This window comes from Gopherus evgoodei, chromosome 8 (genome assembly GCF_007399415.2).
Source record: "Gopherus evgoodei ecotype Sinaloan lineage chromosome 8, rGopEvg1_v1.p, whole genome shotgun sequence".
In the NCBI taxonomy this organism is placed as follows: Eukaryota; Metazoa; Chordata; order Testudines; family Testudinidae; genus Gopherus; species Gopherus evgoodei.
Genome location: NC_044329.1, coordinates 36,740,792 through 36,759,739, shown reverse-complemented (window position 1 = coordinate 36,759,739; position 18,948 = coordinate 36,740,792). Strand labels below are relative to the sequence as shown.

At 48.1% G+C, this 18,948-nt stretch overlaps 1 protein-coding gene across 4 annotated transcripts in view; it reads right to left on the bottom strand.

Annotated features, from left to right (window-relative positions):
• PSD2 (pleckstrin and Sec7 domain containing 2) overlaps window positions 1-18,948 on the bottom strand; it is a 153,045-nt gene that overhangs the window by 49,610 nt on the left and 84,487 nt on the right. For all 4 annotated transcript variants that reach the window (XM_030573800.1, XM_030573801.1, XM_030573799.1 and 1 more), the window contains 3 exons: window positions 15,044-15,238; window positions 6,061-6,141; window positions 5,268-5,380 (listed from right to left, as the gene is read on the bottom strand). In XM_030573800.1, coding sequence (XP_030429660.1) covers window positions 5,268-5,380; window positions 6,061-6,141; window positions 15,044-15,238 — 389 coding nt within the window. The remainder of the gene's footprint in view (window positions 1-5,267; window positions 5,381-6,060; window positions 6,142-15,043; window positions 15,239-18,948) is intronic.

The following is an 18,948-nucleotide window of genomic DNA, read 5'->3' as shown; positions in this document are numbered from 1 at the left end:
GCAGTTTCAAGAGCTCAACGAACTGTGGAGATTGATCTTACCTCCTGCTCCTTGGGGGTCCCTGTCGGGGCAGGTGTCAGAGCACAACCCTCAAGTGCAGCCGCTTGTAGCTCACAGGAACACTGCCTTCAACTCCCTCTTCCTTCTTTCAGTCATTTACTCAGCCACCAGTACTACAAACAGACACCCCCTTTGTGTGGGCTCTGATTTATTAACTCAACTACAAAGTAATAAACCCTCATCTTTAGCCCCTCAGGTCCACGCCCTGCTGGGGTTCGGATATGGTTCAGGTAGGCTCCCTCTCCCCAGTTCCAGACTCTTCAGCCCTGTCTCCTGGAGCTGGGTTATAATTCCCATGCTCCCTGGAGCAGGGCCTCAGCCATCCTCTGGGAGCTGGGGTGTAATTCAGGCCAGTGGCAGGTCTCAGCCAACTTGTCCCCAGCTGCCCCTTTTTCCCAGGCAGCTCTTTCTCCTCTAGCCTGGGAGGGGTCAGCAAGCAGACAGCTGCCTTGTGCAAGCTTCTCTCTGTTACGTGGGAGGAGACAACCTATTCTGCCCTGCTCCCTGGGCTCCGACTGGCTGGCTGTAGAGAGTGGAAGGCTGCCCACACTGCACTAAAAGGCTCCTGGTCCAAGCCCCTTAAAGGAACAGTAATGGTTTTTTTCCACTCAAACACTCATTATTCCCCGGAACTGCTTCCTCTCTGCCAGTATCTGCCTCTGCCACTTCCTCTGCCCTTGTGAACTCCCAAAACCTTAAAGGGCCACGCCCAGGGGTGGGTTAGCTGAGCCCTCATCTCTACTGCTCTTCATGGGGCCAGAACATCCCAGCATAGCAGGGTGATTCATTGCAGGTTATGGAGGGAAGGCTAGCACTGATGTAGCTGTGAGGATGATGATGATAAACCTTCTCACTGCAGCCCGTCTATAGTTAACCCACAAAAGGGCCTGGGAGGGACATAAGTGATTGCCCCTATATTACAGAGAATTCAGCTGAGGCACAGGAAAGCTAAGTGACTTGTTCAAGGTCACACAGTGAGTTAGGGGAAGAGCAGAGAACCTAATTTGGGATTCCTGATTCCCTCCCCCACTTCTGTAACCAATAGACAACATTCCATCATTTTACATGGCTGAAGAAATAAAGAGCAGAAATTCATATTCCAATGCAATACTCATACTCTGATGAAATACTCTGATGCAACTTGTATTTATCCATAGGGAATGTAATATTTCCCTATCCAGGCTTCTGGGCTATAGGGGACATAATCTCCTGAGACACCACAGTCTGATATTTAGGTACCTAATCCCCTTTGGGAGTTAGACATCAAAAAACCTTTGAGGATCTGGGCCAAAGAGCACACAACACTGGTCTGAGCTCCAAGACACTGGGAAAATGAATGCCATGAATGGAATCAAGTGAAAGAGAGCGATGTGGAATGTGCATAGAAGACGGACGGAGACAGTATCCTCTAGACGGTAGATACTCTGCTGCAATGCGGGAAGGTGCACTGCACAGATGCAATGCCAGCATTTCAGGGGCTAGGTATATTGATGATGATAGAAGAGCTGGTAATAGGTGGGTGACTTGAGGAAAACAATCTGTCAAACACATGGTCTCATCACAAATGTGTCAGTGAAGCACATAAAGAATGTGACAAAAGGAACTTACCAGACTGGACTGACTGTTGTTCCCTGGGCCATAGTTCCTACCACTCTTCATTCAGTGGAGCCTCCAAGAACCTAAATTTCTTGTCTACATTACACTTGTCAGAGAAAATCTTGCTGTCAAAATCTGTTTTACCTCGGTCCAGCATCAACTTATTTGCTGTTTTGAAATACGTACAATTATGTGTCTCATGATCATTCACGGAAGGGACATTAAACCCCAAAGTCTTTGCAACAGCCATTGGCATTAATTGTACAGTCATACCTTATGGGATAGTTTGGGGTCCAGGTATGAATTCAATGCAGTTTTAGGAACAATACTGGTACTTGTAACAGTCGTTGTGAAGGTGATCATCCATCTTGTAGCAGGAAGCTGGCAGCTATGTCTAGAGACTGTGTGACAGGGCTATGAAGGTCCATTAACATTCACTTCCTCTGCCCTGGTAGAACAATGAAGTTGCTACCAACAGAATCATTGACTTTTGATGACTCTGCCCCAGTAATTCTTAGGGGGTTGGAGCACGGAAAATCCCCAGCAGAAATATAGAAACAAACAAACAAAGGTGGCACAGGCTGCTTTGAAAAATGACATGCTCTGTAAGGAAATGGAGCCATTCCACCACTCAAACAGATCCCCCCTGGGGAAGTGGGACTTTGCCTTCATCCAAGGACATGGTCCAAATCCCAAGGACTCAGTAGCAGTGAGGATTCAAGAGTGGGTTTGTGTTAAAAATGTTTGCTGATTTGCCTAGATTGGTAATGTTCTGTGCTCTCTAAGGGCTTGTTTACACTGGGACAGTCGGGAAATTAATCCAAATTAACTAAAGATGTAAATTTAAAGTGGATTAGTTAAAATGCATTAAACCCCTGTGTGAACACTCTCATGCAGAATTAAAGTGGCCATAATTTGGTTTAGCTGAATCTGAATTCGGATTAATTTTCCTGACTGTCCCTTTGTAGATAAGCCCTAAGAGTAAAGTGTGCAGCCACATGTTCCTGAAGAATCAGATTATAAACCAGACATCCCATGGGGCAGAGGCAGGAGGGAAGCGCTGCATGGGAGCATGCATAAGCAACTGGAGAGCCTTGGGAGGTTCTGCACTGATCTTGCGGTCTAGAGCAGTTGGCCTGTGGAGTCTCCCAACCCAAGGAAGGAGTTCAGACATGCAGTCTGCACCCTGGGAGTGTGCCAAGAGGAAGAAGCAGAGACAGTGCCTGGCCTCTATACAAACCCAGCAGGCTGGAAGCAGGTGGGATCCAAAGGTTTGTTCACTACCGCAGACTGGTGACTGTCCAGAAGGGGCAGACTCATCCAGGACCGTGACCTTACACAAATTGATTATAACTCACTGCACAGCATAGCTTTGTCATCATGTAACTGTAATCTTGCCTTGACCTGGTGTTTGCCCTTTTAGGCAGCTGACTGCAAACAATATGTTATATTCCACCAACTGTACAGTTCAACCCATGTTTGACTTCCAGCCATCTCACAAATGTCTGAAGACCACTCATCTTTAGCAAGCTAAATCTGGCAAGGAGCTACCCCGAATTGGAGACTGGATTTGCTAGCATTTTAGTTAGCAAATGTACAATGTAATGTAAGAATGTTCTCCCTTTGGATTGCCAAAGCTAGTCAGGAATTGCAGGTGCACATGAACCGTTTCTAATAATCAGAGGGGTAGCCGTGTTAGTCTGGATCTGTAAAAGCAGCAAAAAGTCCTGTGGCACCTTATAGACTAACAGACATTTTGAAGCATGAGCTTTCACGGGTGAATACCCACTTTGTCGGATGCATGTCATGCATCCCACGAAAGCTCATGCTCCAAAACGTCTGTTAGTCTATAAGGTGCCACAGGACTCTTTGCTGTTTCTAATAATGTCATTATAGTATTGTTAAACGGATACTATGGTCAATTTAGGCCCAGCATTTAGAGTCTGCCAGTCTTACTCACATTAAGTAGCACTTACTCACACAAACAGATCTGAAAGCACTATGTGAAGTTGAAAGGATTTGCCCTGCAGATTTTATAAAAATACGGCTTTGCAAAATCTTTTATCAACAGAAATATTTCTGTACAATCAAACAACAAGCGAAACCACTAGAAACAGGCAGTTAGTTTGGATTTAAACATTCCCTTGCAGGGATTGCAATCAAGAGTCCTACAAGGTGAAATGCTGGCTATTCTCCCACCACCAGGGCTGGTTCCAGGGGTTTTGCAGCCCCAAGCAGCCAAAAAAAAAGCCGCGATCGCAATCTGTGGCAATTCAGCTGGAGGTCCTTCGCTCTGAGCGGGAGTGAGGGACCCTCTGCTAAATTGCCGCCGAATCTCTGAAAGTGCCGCCCCACTCTCGAGTTGCCGCCCCAAGCACCTGTTTGATAAGCTGGTGCCTGGAGCCGGCCCTGCCTACCACCCAAAGTCTGCCCCACCTCCATTCCCGCCATTGACCTGTAACTTCACTTGAGGAGATCTCTTTTCCTGACCCCTGTGCTCCTCTCAGAAGACATTAATGCTCAGCGCAAATTACAAAGCTGTCAAACTCATGTTTGCAGGACTGCACTATAATGGGCTATCTAGACTTCTGCTTGCAAAGTATGCCCAGGGAATTTCATTGTGCAATCCCTTTGATCTTGTAGGCATCACCCACACACCTTCTGTTTTCTCATATCTTTGTACTGGAAGTTGTTTGAATAAATATTTCAAATAAAAAAAATCTCCCCCTCCCTCAACTGTGTTGTTATAGGGTTTCTTGGAACAATTAATACAGATCATGGGAGCAGCAATATAGTCATAGGAGGTTGCTCAAATTAAAAGCTTAGCTGTTTTCTCTACGAAATAGGGCAACAAATGTACTGGCAAGACCACTGCACATGAAGTTGTATCATGGTAAGGAAATCACCTGCGGTACCATCGCCAGTAATCTAGACTGGAGTTCTCAAACTTTTTCCTAGTGTGGATGACATCCTAATGTAGAGATTCCCCTATGGGCCCCTCCCTTTCCATCTGCAACCACGTGGATCACCTCCTCTCCCCTACATGATCATGCCACTGATTTGTAGCATCTGCCACAATGTCTGCCATGGGGAAGTCTCAGGATAATGTATCTGTGGATTTTAGTGGCTCTCAGTGAGATAAGCCTGTTGGGTCACACTTTATATTAAAGTTCCATTTCTAAATCATTTATAAAAGGCTAATAGATATTTAATAGAGGTTTTAATAACCAGAGACTGCTATAGAAGCCCACAGGTTGCTTAGAAGCATGGTTTTGAACCACCTTGTTCTGCTGTGTTTATAACCACCTATATCACAGATTACCCCTGCATGTCACATCCATTCATCAATTGTTAGCTATGCACTATTTATAAATGTCCCCCTCCCTGAAGTGCAACCTTGTTTTGTCCTTCAGGAAGGAATTGCTCACGCTGTCTGAGTCAGCACTAGCCAGCACTTTGCAGATTACCAGCAAGCAGTGTCCAGGCAACCAGCAGACCCCAGGCTACGCTTTGAGATCTCTGCTCTTGGCAGTACAGCAGACCAGCTGCTGCGCGCGCATTGTCAGCACTGTCAGGGAGGGTGAGGTGTCTGACAGGAGGCGGGGAGGTACCTTCCGACGTGCTCTCTTCTGGGTTGCACTGGCAGTACCTCCGGGAGAAGTGGATCAGCACACGCTCCCGTTCCTGCGTCTCTCCCATCAGAGGGAACGCTTTCAAGAACGTTCTGCAAATAAAAAAGGACATTTCAGCTTACGAGTCTAGAAGGAAATCCACAGCCCAGGGCCCTACCTGAGCTGTGCGAGGAGCAAAGGGGCAACAACCTTTCTGCAAGACTACGGAGCAGCTGTGGAGCTGCTCTGTGGACTCTAGCTCAACCCCATGGCCTGTGTGCTTTTGTGTGACCCCACTCAGAGAGCAGCATCTTCTCACCCTGCCCCCGATGGCCTGTTCCCACTAATATCCCGCATGCTGGGGTCTGTGCCAGCTCAGATCCCTGAATCCAGCCCTGTCCCTCACACAGGAGAATGGTGCCAGCTGGGGTTGTACAGTTGGGGCTGGCTTTGCCTCATGGTCAACTGGGTGTTACTTTAATTTGGTGTTTTCCATAGAGAGAAGCCCAGACCCAACCCCCTTCAGGCTCAGGCCAAGTGAGGCTCATGCAGCTCAGACCCCATTTCCAATGGGAGCATATTGTGCTGATCATTATATCACGGTAAATATTTAAACACAGATGGGATTCCCGTTACCCCAACACATCTGTCAGTCCCCAGCTGTCATTACACACAATCAGTGGTCAGACCTTAACTGCATGAGCAGGGCTGCACTACATGGCAAATTGGAAACACTGGGCTTCTAGATCAATTCATCATGGGGTAGGTTTTTAATGAAAACAGAGTGGCTCACCTGAGTGCTTTGTCCAGGGTGAGCCCAGTGAAGTCAAAGAAACTGAGATATTCTTCTGCTACCAACTTGCTAAATTCATTGCTGTAATTAAAGAGGGAGCAATCAGCTAACCCATAGGGGAAGAACACCCTTTTTATAACAGGAATCTCAGAGTCTCCCCTCCTGGGCCACCCAACTTCCAGCAGCTACTTGCAGAGATTCTAAAATCCCCCACCTTGAATCTTTGGGGGAGATTTTCACAGGCATAAAGGGCAGTTCGGTGACCCTCAAGGATGTTTAATGAGTGTTGAGCACCTAACAGCCCTTTGCACCTGTGAAAACGGATTTGGGGGCCAAACTCCGCCAGTTACCTTTGAAAATCGCCCCTTTATTGTCTGTGTACTGAATCCTAGCTGCCTACACAGAGACAAAAGAGTCAATGGTGAGCATTGAATCTAGGCCCCCCAGCACAAGTCCCTGCCATTTGAGCAGAAGGAGTCGTTCAACTGCAGCAGGGGTGGGCAAACTTTTTGGGCCGAGGTCCACATTTGGTTTGGGAAATTGTATGCAGGGCTGGGGCAGAGGATTTGGGTGTGGGAGGGAGTGCGAGGTGTGGGAGGAGGTGCGGTGTGCAGGAAGGGGCTCAGGGCAAGGGATTGGGGCAGAGGAGGGGTGCGGGATGTACGAGGGGGCTCAAGGAAGGGAGTTGGGGTGCAGGAGGGATGAGGCATGCAGGAGGGGGCTCAGGGCAGGAGTGCAGGAGGGGTGCGGAGTGCTGGAGGGGGCTCAGGGCAGGGGTGCAAGAGAGGTGAGGGTTGCAAAGGGTGAAGAGTGCAGGAGGGGGCTCAGGGAATGGACTTGAGGTGCAGGAGGGTGCAGGGTGTACGAGGGAGAGAAGGGAGTTGGGGTGAAGGAGGGGTGCACGGTGCAGGCAGGGGCCTTAGGGCAGGTAGTTGGGGGGCAGGGTGCAGGAGGGGTCAGACTCTGGGGTGGCAGCAGCATGCACTGGGGCCAGGGCAGACTCGCTGCATGCCTGCCCTGGCCCCGGCCCCGTGCCGCTCCAGGAAGTGCTGTGGCCCCTGGGGCACGGGGAGTGGAGGGCTCCGTGTGCACTGCCTTTGCCGCTCCTCCAGGTACCTCCCCCGAAGCTCCCATTGGCCACAGTTCCCCATTCCTCTTCCCAGGGGGCAGTGCCTGGAGGGAAGGGTCTGGGGATGGCAGGGACATTGGGCCAGCTGCTGCTGAAAGCAGCACGGGGCCCACGGCGGCCACGGGGGGCAATCCCACAGGCCGGATCCAAAGCCCTGAGGGACTGGATCCAGCCCATGGGCCGTAGTTTGCCCACCCCTGAGCTACACGTAAGTACAGTAAGAAGCAGGATCTTTGCTGGGTCCAGCCACTAGAAGGAGACATAGAAAATGATTTAGACAAAGCCAGTGGATTAGGCTTGTTGAGCTGTTTTGATGATGTCAGAGTGATGGAGTAACTCTCACCAGTACACAGCTGGGATCAGCTCACTGAAACACACACACAAGGTCTTACACCTGTTATGTGACAGGGATAGAAGGAAACAGTGGGCAGGGAGCAGAGAAAGACAACCAGCCCCCCTTGTGGGGATGGAGTGTGTGAGAAAAGAGGCTAGGGGAGGGGAAGAATGAGGAGGGGGCTGAAGGAGAACATGGGTTTTGGAATGGTCGTCTCAGCTGCATTTCTGGACCTGGCCATCTATAACACCACTTGGCAATCACAGGAATTTTCACCAGCAACGATTCTCTATGCTATATTTTAATCCTTATGGAAGAAGGTAAGTTCATAGATTTATAGATCTGAAGGCCAGAAGGGACCATAAAACTGACCTCCTGTAAAACACAGGCCAGAGAATTTCACCTAGTTACTCCTGTACTGAACCCAATCTCTTGTGTTAGCCTATCATTATTTGTATTATTTACTATCTGTATGACCATAACGCCTAGGAATACTAGTCATCACGGACAAGAACCCCACTGTGCTGGCGCAAACAGACAGTCCTTACTCCAAAGAGCGTCCAATCTAAGTATAAGACAGGAAACAATAGATGGATACAGATGGGCCAATGGAGGCATACCAGGAAACAATGAGACAGTGTTGGTCTGCATGAGGGCAATGCATTTCTTCCAGAATAGCATCCAGTCTGGATCTGAAGGTGTCAAGAGATGGAGAATCCAGCACTTCAGTTGCTCATGTGTTCCAGGGGTTAATCACCTCCACTATTAAAATTAGGTACCTTTCTCAGTTTAATTTGTCTGGCTTTAACTTCCAGCCATTGGTTTTCCTTGTACCTTTCTCCACTAGATTAAGGAGTCTTTTAGTACCCAATGTTTTCTTCCAGTAAAGGTTCTTATATGCTGTCATCAAGTCACTGCTTGATCTTCTTTTTGGTGAGCTGAACAGATAGAACTCCTTTCGTTAGCTCCGGCTGCTAGTGCTGGGCTACACATTGCTCCTGACAGGCCGAAGAGCTTCTGAAGTTGGGTTTGAGGGAAAGGAACCCAAATGAAACCCTGGGAGCCATCAAAAACAGCGGGTTGGAATAGATATCAAGCCACAAATCCTCTCTGTTCCAAATTACAGAGGAAAAGCATCTGTCACCTGCTCTTCATCATCTCTCATCCTTTTATAGGAACTACACTTCAGAGTGGAAGGAGACAGTGCAAACGGCCCCCACAAAGCTGTTGGTAAAGATTCGTATTGGCCAAGATGTGCTGTGACATCTACACTCTGACTGCAGTAAGCCACTGTGTTTATAAGATATTAATGCACTTTTCAGATGCCTGAAACTCCTGGCACCGATATGCCCCCTGACACAGCTACTGCACTCTCTTCATGGCTTAATGCTGTGCGACTGGGAAGGACATGGCTTGACTTCCAGGTTCAGTGTGCAGCCCTGGCAGACAGAAACCAGGTATTTTAACTTGACAACCAAGCCAAATTGACAAGGGAGGCGCTGAGTGAGAATAACAAGAGGATCCTGTTGTGTCTCTTTTACAGGCTCCTTTTTCTTCTGACTCTAAAGAATATGCATCCCGGCACTATAAAGCATCTAGAAGATGTTGCCTCTCTAAGTGGCAATTGCAGCTGAATATGGTGTTCTATCTCAGGGCTTGCCCATGAAAGACATTTCAGTCGGGGAGGGAGGAGGACAAGGAACACAGTTGCGAAGGGCATATTTTGAAAATGCCTTTTATGTCTGATTAACTCATCCGCTGTTTGCTGGTGTCCTTGCATTTCATATGAATTTTAAAATGATCTGCAGAGCCATTATGTACAATGTAGCCAGCACATGCAGACCACAATCTATTTCCTAAACAGCCATGTCAAGCAGCAGGCTATGGAATACTCAGCAGAACATCAGGGTCTGATTTTACATCTGGGCTGTCCAGAATCAGGCTCCTAACACTCTGTCTACACTGCACTCAGAGGTCTAACTGCCGCATGTGTAGACATGCCCCAGCTAGCTTTGATCTAGCCTAGCTCCAATAACAATTCCAATGAAGTGGTGGCAGCGTGGGTTAGCCATTCAAGAACATATCCAGGATCTCAGGTGGGCTTGGACATCCTGCATTGCCATGGCTCCACTGCTATTCTCATTGAATCTAGCTAGGTCAAAGCTAGCTCAGCTATTTCAAACTGTGCTGCAGTGTAGACAGACCCTTCCTCCCTGTGTGAGTGGTGTATGGGGGCCATAAATGGCTGATAAGGGCCAGGGGAGATTTCCACCATTTAGGCAATGCATTCGGCTGCTGTAAGTAGCCCACAGTGTATGTGGTGTTCTGGGGCGGAGCTGACAGGTATTGCAGATATGAGGGGTAGGGGCATAGCACACACCACTGAATCCATTATGGCTCTCTGCAACCTCAAAGGGGGCATGGATCAGCGTTCACATCACACTCCCCATCAGTACCTGGCCCGGGCCAGGGAAGCTAACAATCCAACCAGCAGACCAAATTCAGTGCTGAATCCTGGTCATGTGCCACCTGAGGCATGTTGCACATATGCTAAGAAGAAGGAGCAGCCTCGAATCAGGAGGTAGGAAGGTGTCATAAGCTGAAAGCCATCTTTGCCCACACACCTCGGGGCAGCAGAGAATCTCACCCTGTATTCAGGGACCGAAATAGGTGACCTGATCTTTCCAAAGTTCTGGTCAGTTGCCATGATCTTCGGCCCTGATCCTGAGCTCAGTGGTAACTGCTGGTTGACTTCTGAAAATCAGGCCACTTATTTAGGCATCTAACTATGGGCTCAAGGGCCCAACTTCATGCCTCCAGTTTTGAAAATCCTGGCAAAGGAGTTTTGTATAAAAGTCAGTGCATTTCCTGTGGCTGCAGAGATACCCAGCCCTTGTGCAGAACTCTCTATGTGGTTTGTTTGCTCTTTGTCTGTGGCGCTGTAGGCTAGCGATGCCTCCATTAATATTTGATATTAATACCAAAAATTAATGAACGAATAATTGATGGATGTTTGCGAGAAATGGGTAATTATCTCATCTTAACAGCATATGCCCTTTGGAGCACCAGTAATTCATATAATGATGGCCCTGTTCAGGCTCATGAAAAATGTGATGCTTAATGCTAATTATCCTACATTGATATAGTGCCTTTCATCTCAAAGGATCCCAAAGCATTTTACCAGTTGATATGCCAGCCACACAGGGATCATTCATCCCTCATTGTCATGGTGCTGCATCTGGAGTGAGACAGTGTTCAACAACATAACACAATGGTTGAGGTCAGGAAGAGAAGAATACCTGCAGTGAAAATTGCAGGGTTAATTTAGGGAGGCAGAATGTAATGATCTACGTTGCAATTTGTCCAGGACATTGGGCTAACATCTGCATTAGCAGAAAGGGGCCTTGTAGCGCTACCTAATACAAATAATGAATGATGGTATTATTTTTATAAGTCCAAAGTGTGTGAGGAATTTCGCACAACAGAGGACATCACTGACGCAAGCCCTTACAAGTTTAGACATAAACCTCAGAGATAACTACAGACAAAAGACGGAGAAGGGGGACAAAGGGTATGCTTAAGGCCCCAATCCTGCAAGTGGATTCAAGGGCAAAGCTTTACTCCTGCATGGAATCTCATGGACTTAATAACTGAAAGTGAGCAGGGCTGTGCTAATGGTTCCTTTGCAGGATCTGAGCTCAGGGTCATGGAATTGCTGGTTATTCATGTGGGCAACTTGCTGGCTCTGCTGTGTTTTTGTTTGTTTGGGTGGCTTTGGAATCAGAATTGGACTTGAATTTTTATTTTTTGTAATGAGAGCTGTGGAGACATTAGCAGCCACCGCTGGTTAGGACCTTGGCTTTCCATGTCAGCCAAAGGGAGGCCGTGTCAGTGAAACATCATTTCTGAGCCTCACCCTGGGGAACTGGCTGAGCGTTAAGTTAGAGGGAATAGAGCCGCCCAGTTGCACCTCCAGCTCCACTGCCTACAGTGCCTGAGATTTCCATGGAGGTCTCCCATCCAGTGCTTAATGTGTGCCAAGCTTGCCAGGGCTGAGCTGTAGCACCTCTGGCCTTGGCAGTTCAGAGCTCCGGCACCTCTGGGCTTTCTGCATCAGTTATGAATGTAAAAAATTGCTTGAGCCCCTAGCACCTCTTTCATTACAAATTAAGAACTACTCCCATCCACATGTTGCTGTGGCTTGATCTTGCCTAGCTTACGAGATCTGACAGAGTCCCACTATAAAGCAAGTGGTGCTTGATTTTATTGACATTTGTATTTATTTTGAATGTACAGTGTCGCGGAGCCCTTGCTGCAGGCACAATACATACATTACATGCATTAGAAACAGCTTATCAAAATAGATCAGGGAGATTTCTAACGAAAAATACAACTCTTGCAGAGTCATTCCTGCCAGAGACGTGGCCTCCATGTTCCACTCCCTTTCCCTTCACTGGAAGAGGATGCAGGTCATGCTGTGTGCCCTTTGGGTCATCAGATCTGGCTTTGGACAAATCAAGGCAGGAAACACATCCAAGAGCCCAGAACACCCCTCACTGGGAAAGCCCCGCATCAGCCCCTCTTCATTAAACCTAGAGACTATTCGCTCCAGTGCCTTGGAAGATCCCAGCTTCCACGGCATCGCACAAGTTAAACGTCCCCATTCCTCCCTTTTGTTCGTTTGCATCGCTTGCCACCTCTGCGCCTGGCTGGAGTAGGAGGATCTATTGCAATGGATCTCCACTCATGCATAAAAGGGGCAGCCGAAGGCACCTAGCCCTGCAAGGAAACAAAAAACATGTTAATTAGCAAACAGGTTACACTGGCAGCCATGACTCCCTCAGGAAAGATTAAGGACCAGATTCCAGACCCATTGGGAATCAATGGGAATCTTTCCATTGCTTTCCATGGGCACTGGATCAGAGGGAATAGAGCCTGGATCAGGTCCTAAATTGATACCAACCAGGGTAGAGAGACTCCAGGCCTGGCTCTATATGAGTTCATAGTATAATTTACACAATATAGGGAAACCATTGCCTGGAAAGCAATAAGACTCCCAATCAGGGGTTAGAGAGTTCCCTGGGCTAGTGGGCCAGGCCAAGCAGAAAATCCCATAGGGCCAATATCTAACCTGTGCCTGGTGTTTTCTCTCCCCTCCAAAGATTGCTCCTCTTGTAAAGGAGTAGCGACTAATACAGGCTCTTAGATCGTTGTAGTTACCAATACTCTTATTCCGGAGCCAGAAGCAGAACATAGGAGTTCTGACCTTTTCAAATATTTCTCCCCTGAATATTGGCACAGAGTTAGAAGTGGATACATACTGCACTGTTTTAAGATCCATTCTCGAGCCACAATATTCTATATAATGAATTGGGTTATTCTCCAAGCTCAACTTTGCCCCTCTACTGTGAATTCAAAGAGATTCCCTCTTAAGAGTAAGTAACGAAGTGCAGTAAAATTACTTACATGCCAGGGGAGAAGGTCACATTGCCATATCCAGTCCAGGTTTGAAGGGTGTGGCCATGGGGGCTCTCCAGCCCACTACAAGGCAGCTGATGGCTCACGGTGCAGTAGAGTAGTTGTCATCTCTGTGTATTCTTATTATTGCCTGTGTGGCTTTGTGAACACGCTCTCTTCTGGGGCCTCAGTATTCTTATTTCATGGCAGGTAATGCAAGCAGCATTCTGAATCACTGTCCGAAATGCCATCCTGTAGGTCCCCTGATTGTCACCCGTGATGGGGCAGCCTGTGCTTCCTTGGTGTTTGTTCTTGCCCTTTCATGCAGGAGGTGACTGGCAGAAGAGGGGCTGCAGGTATTACGAGCTGGTCTGATTCTTCTCTGTCCAGTGCTCCTGTTCATTTCAGCAGGAGTTGTACATATTAGGGCTGCAGGCCTAATATTCTAATTGTAGTGGAGCCTGTGAGTGACTGTGGCACTTTTAATGTGAGCTGCCCGTAAACTGGGGTCAGATATCAGATGGAAAGGACAATGTGGGGCTTACTCGCAGGGCCAGGATCCTCCTCTTCAGGGATGAAAGTAACTTAAAGGACTTACCGGTACGCTGGAGTCCTGAGCAGGGGCGGGGCCTCAACCAGAAGGGGCGGGGCCTTTAGAGCCCCAGGCTCCGGCTGCGGTAGTGGTGGCTGGGAGCCCACAACCAGCTGCAGAGGCGGCTGGGAGCCCTGGGTCTCAGGGGCCATTTAGAGGACTCGGGGCTCCGGCCACCGCGAACTTCAGTGGAGCCCCAGGGTCCTTTAAATCACCGCCTGAGCCCTGCTGCCAGAGCCCTGGGATAGCAGTGGCGGGGCTCCAGGGTGATTTAAAGGGCTTGGGGCTTCCAGCCGCCACCACCGCAGTGGAGCCCCAGGCCCTTTAAATCATTGCCGGAGCCCAGGGGGTCCTGGCCATCTCTGCTTCCCAGGGGCTCTGGCAGTGGGGCTCTGGCAGCAATTTAAAGGGCCCGGGGCTCCAGCCGCTACTGGGAGCCCCAAGCCCATTAAATTGCCACCTGAGGAAGCCGGTCCAGCACCGTACACTGTACCGGGGGGTACCGGCTTACTTTCACCTCTGCTTCTCTTTCACCTGTATGCAACCCCCATTGGACAATCGAGGCTTACCGGTAACAGGCACAAACCTCACAAATATACAGAACAAGGAAGGGAACATCATCCAGGCTTGAAAGAACAACAAGAGGAAACAGCCTGTGAACTAACCCTTACTGGAATCACCCAGGGAGATCGAAACGAACATGGTGTTGAACTGTGCAGTGATAGGAGAAGTTATCCCTTTGTAGCATTAGCAGTGACACCTGCTGTTCACTTTCTTGGAGAGACAACTGAGTCTCTGCTTTGTACATGACTGAGCCCAGTGGAGGCAGTCAATAAAAAACAGTGATAAGAGTTTTATTGGGGCTCTCCCCAACAACCACCTCTTCTAAGCAAAGTTCCTGGAGTGGTGGCTTACATCAGATTTCAGTATATGTTATGTCAGAAATGGGTCCTAATCAAAAAGTCCAGATTTGGATCTCAAACCCCTTAGACTCTGGGAGTGTTAGTTTTAGGGGCCTTGTTTGGACCTATTATAAAGTCAGAGCAAGAACTTGTTCATCTGTGATCATCTGTGAAATTCAGATCATGATCCTGGTCCACACTCTGAACATCCCCCAAGTTCAGGAGTGTTTGGATCTAGGTGTGTGGGTTGGGCCCATGTCAATTTCATGTAGTGCTTATTATCCAGAAAGATCCCAATGCTCTTAGTTGAACCTGACTCTGAAGCAAGCCCAAGAGTTCCCTGGAACAGCGGATCTTTCACTTGAAAAGTCACTTCTGCTTTTGTCCTGTTCCATTCTCCCCAGTGAAGCCAGTGTTCACTTTTGTCCCATATGGTAGGGCCATTTTCATGCCGGCTTTGAGCTCAGCATTGCAAATCAGATCGATAGCAGTAGACTTCTCCCCAGATCCAGACCCAGATCCTCTAACACTTGTCTTGTGACCTAGCCATGATGTAAAGAGCCACTTACTTTTTCCCAAGCTGGCGTGCCACATCACAGCGCTTGAATCCTTCAAGGTGATAGAGGCGTTTGGCCAGTCTCTTGGCAGCATCACTATCTGCCTTGCAGCCATTTGCTAATGTGTCTGTGCTGCCATGGTCAAGCTGTTCAGTGCTGCCCATGTCAGAGTCCGAGTCGGAAAGAGTGTCTTTTAAGCTGGCATCACTGCGTGGTGAACAGAAAACAATTAAAGAAACAAACGTGATATTTTCTGGAAACCCCAGAGCTTTGGACAACACAAGTCTTATACCAAATCCCAAACCACTGTATCATTAACGTGTTTTTAGAAAAACATGAGCTCCTCATCTCAACGGGCTGCAAGCTGTTTGTCAGAAATCCAAAGTCTGTTTGATCAGACCTGGGTATGATGTTTCCTTTATCAGTCTCAGCATTTGGAAAGTTGGACAACCTCTGAGCTCACCATCTGGGTACCAACCAGCCAAATCAACCCCATAGCTCCATTGGTCTATTCCATATCATTCAAGCTGCAGGCTAGGTGCCGTACTTCATGCATGTCAAGTGTTTTCTAAGCAGCTTAATCAGTGTTTAGCCTTGGGTTGGGTGAAATGGTTAAGATATCATATGCAACCACCTAACCACCATTCCCTTCACCTTCTTTCAGCTCCTGTTTGGAAAAATACTTTGGGCATCTCTCTAAAGTGTTTGTACTGTTTCTCGTCCCCTGACCACCCCCCCAGAACCTCTGCCCCAACCAGCTGCTCCCTGCCTCTTATCCAACCCCACCTCCCAGCCCTGGCCTGATCCCCTTACCGTGTTGCTCAAGGCAGCATGTATGGGTGCCGTGTGGCCCGCTGGAGCTCGCAGCCCCACCCCCTTACCATGCCACTCAAAGCAGCAGGAGCTGCAGAGCTGCCCAGAGTGCTGGTGCTGGCGGCTTGGTGCTCTGGGGCTCTGTGTGTGTGTGTGGGGGAGGAGCGGGGGAGGGGTCAAGGGAGCCTCCCCAGCTGGGAGCTCAGGCAGGCCGAATGAGATGGTCCCGCAGGCCGGATGTGGCCCGTGGACCGCAGTTTTCCCACCTGCCAGCCCCTTTAATAACCAGTTCTACACCGGCTTCTAAATTTAACAACCGGTTCTTGCGAACTGGATCCAGCTCACCACTGAATCCATCACTAGGTAAGTTGTTCCAATGGTTAATTACATGAAAAATTTAACCCTTATTTCTGGTCTGAATTTGTCTGTCTTCTCTTTCTAATCACTGGATCTCATTATGCATTTTTCTGCTATATTAGAGCGATCTACTATCAGAAATATCTTCCCTATTGTAGACTGTGACAACAGCAAATGTTCATGCCGCTTGCATTCATGAATCCCCCCCGATTGTGCACCATCTATGATAAGCCTCACTGTGGGAGGTGCTTTAATCAACAGTCCCATGCTGATGGTCCTGAGCTGCCCCTGCTCTCTTCCTTTATGTACTCATAAGACCCTTACCACTGTAAGCGCTGGGAAGGAGGTGATTAATATATGCTGGACTAGAGTATCTATCTAACTATCTCACATTACCAATATGTATTATATGCACCATTGTCAATAACCTAGTCCCAGGTTTGGACCTTAGCGTCCAAAATATGGGAGTTAGCATGAAAACCTCCAAGCTTAGTTACCAGCTTGGACCTGCTAAGCTGCCACTATCCAAAAAATTAGAGTGTTTTGGGGCACTCTGGTCCCCCCCCAAAACCTTCCCTGGGGACCCCAAGACCCAAATCCCTTGAGTCTCACAACAAAGGGAAATAAACCTTTTCCCTTCCCCCCTCCACGTGCTCCTGGAGAGATACACAGAAGCAACCTCCGTGAATCTAAGCAGAGGGAGTCCACCCTCTGTAATTCCAGTCCTGGAAACAAAAGCACTTCCCTCTTCACCCAGAGGGAATGCAAAGTCAGGCTAGTAAATCTAACACACACAGATCTCTCCCTGACTTCTTCCTCCCACCAATTCCCTGGTGAGCTGCAGACTCAATTCCCTGGAGTTCCTCACTAAAGAAAAACTCCAACAGGTCTTAAAAGAAAGCTTTATATAAAAAAGAAAGAAAAATACATACAAATGGTCTCTCTGTATTAAGGTGACAAATACAGGGTCAATTCCTTAAAAGAATATTGAATAAACAGCCTTATTCAAAAAGAATACAATTTAAAGCACTCCAGCAACTATAGACATGTAAATACAAAACAAAAAACCAACTTTGTACTCACAACTTGGAAACAGAAGATTAGAAAGCAGGAAATAGAAATCCCCTCATAGCTGAGAGAGCATACAGGCAGACAGAAGAACCAAGAACAAAGGACTCACACACAAACTTCCCTCCACCCAGAGTTGAAAAAATCCTGTTTCCTGATTGGTCCTCTGGTCAGGTGCTTCAGGTTACTTTTTTTTCAGGTGAAAGAGACATTAACCATTAGCTATCTGTTTATGACACGCCCCCCAAATTGCAGACAGTGGGGAAGCTGACTGGCGGCGATTTCCTTCTAGAACTTTAAATTAAACAGATTACTACAACACATTCACCTTTACATATACCACTAAGTATATAACTAACAGACTTCTACATTTTAAGAACACTTTTTAACTACTGGATTCTGGGAAACTCTCACGGGAGAGTGCATCCGCTACTTTGTTGGAAGCTCCTGAGATGTGCTGAATTTGAAAATCAAAATCTTGGAGAGGTAAACTCCAACGAAGAAGTTTCTTGTTGTTCCCCTTGGCAGTATGAAGCCACTTTAGTGCAGCATGGTCAGTTTGTAGCTGGAACCGCCGTCCCCAAACATATGGGCGTAGCTTTTCCAGGGCGTACACAATGGCATAGCATTCCTTTTCACTGACTGACCAGTGACTTTCCCTCTCAGACAGTTTCTTGCTGAGAAACACGACAGGATGGAAGTTGTGATCTGTTGCTTCCTGCATGAGCACTGCTCCTATACCACGCTCAGATGCATCCGTGGTTACTAGGAATGGCTTGTCAAAGTCCGGGGCCCTGAGTACAGGGTCAGACATGAGCGTTGCCTTAAGCTGGGTAAAGGCCTTTTGACAGTCATCAGTCCACTTAACTACATTTGGCGGGGTCTTTTTAGTCAGGTCGGTCAGCGGGGCAGCAATTTGGCTGTAGTGTGGTACAAATCGCCTGTAGTACCCGGCCAAGCCTAAGAAGGATTGGACCTGTTTCTCTGACCTTGGGACAGGCCACTTTTGGATAGCATCCACCTTGGCCTGTAGGGGGTTTATGGTTCCTCGACCCACCTGGTGCCCCAAGTAAGTCACTCTGTTTTGGCCTATTTGACACTTTTTGGCCATAACAGTTAGTCCGGCCTGCCTGATGTGGTCAAAGACCTTTTCCAGGTGTAGTAGGTGTTCGGGCCAGGAGTCTGAAAAAATGGCCACATCATCGAGGTAGGCAACTGCATATTCTCCCAGTCCAGCTAGTAGACCATCTACCAGCCTCTGGAAGGTGGCGGGTGCATTTCGAAGGCCGAAAGGAAGGACATTAAATTCTTACACCCCCGCATGGGTGACGAATGCTGACCTCTCCTTGGCAGGTTCATCTAGCGGTATTTGCCAGTACCCCTTGGTTAAGTCTATTGTAGAGATGAACCGGGCCCGTCCCAACTTTTCCAATAGCTCATCGGTGGGGGGCATTGGATAGTTGTCCGGACGAGTTACCGCATTTAGCTTACAGTAGTCCACGCAAAAGCGTATTTCCCCATCTGGTTTGGGTACCAGAACCACTGGAGATGCCCATGCACTGGTAGATGAGCGGATTATACCCATCTGTAGCATGTTCTGGATCTCCCGTTCTATAGCAGCTTGGGCATGAGGAGACACCCGGTAGGGTGTGGTTCTAATGGGGTGAGCATTACCTGTG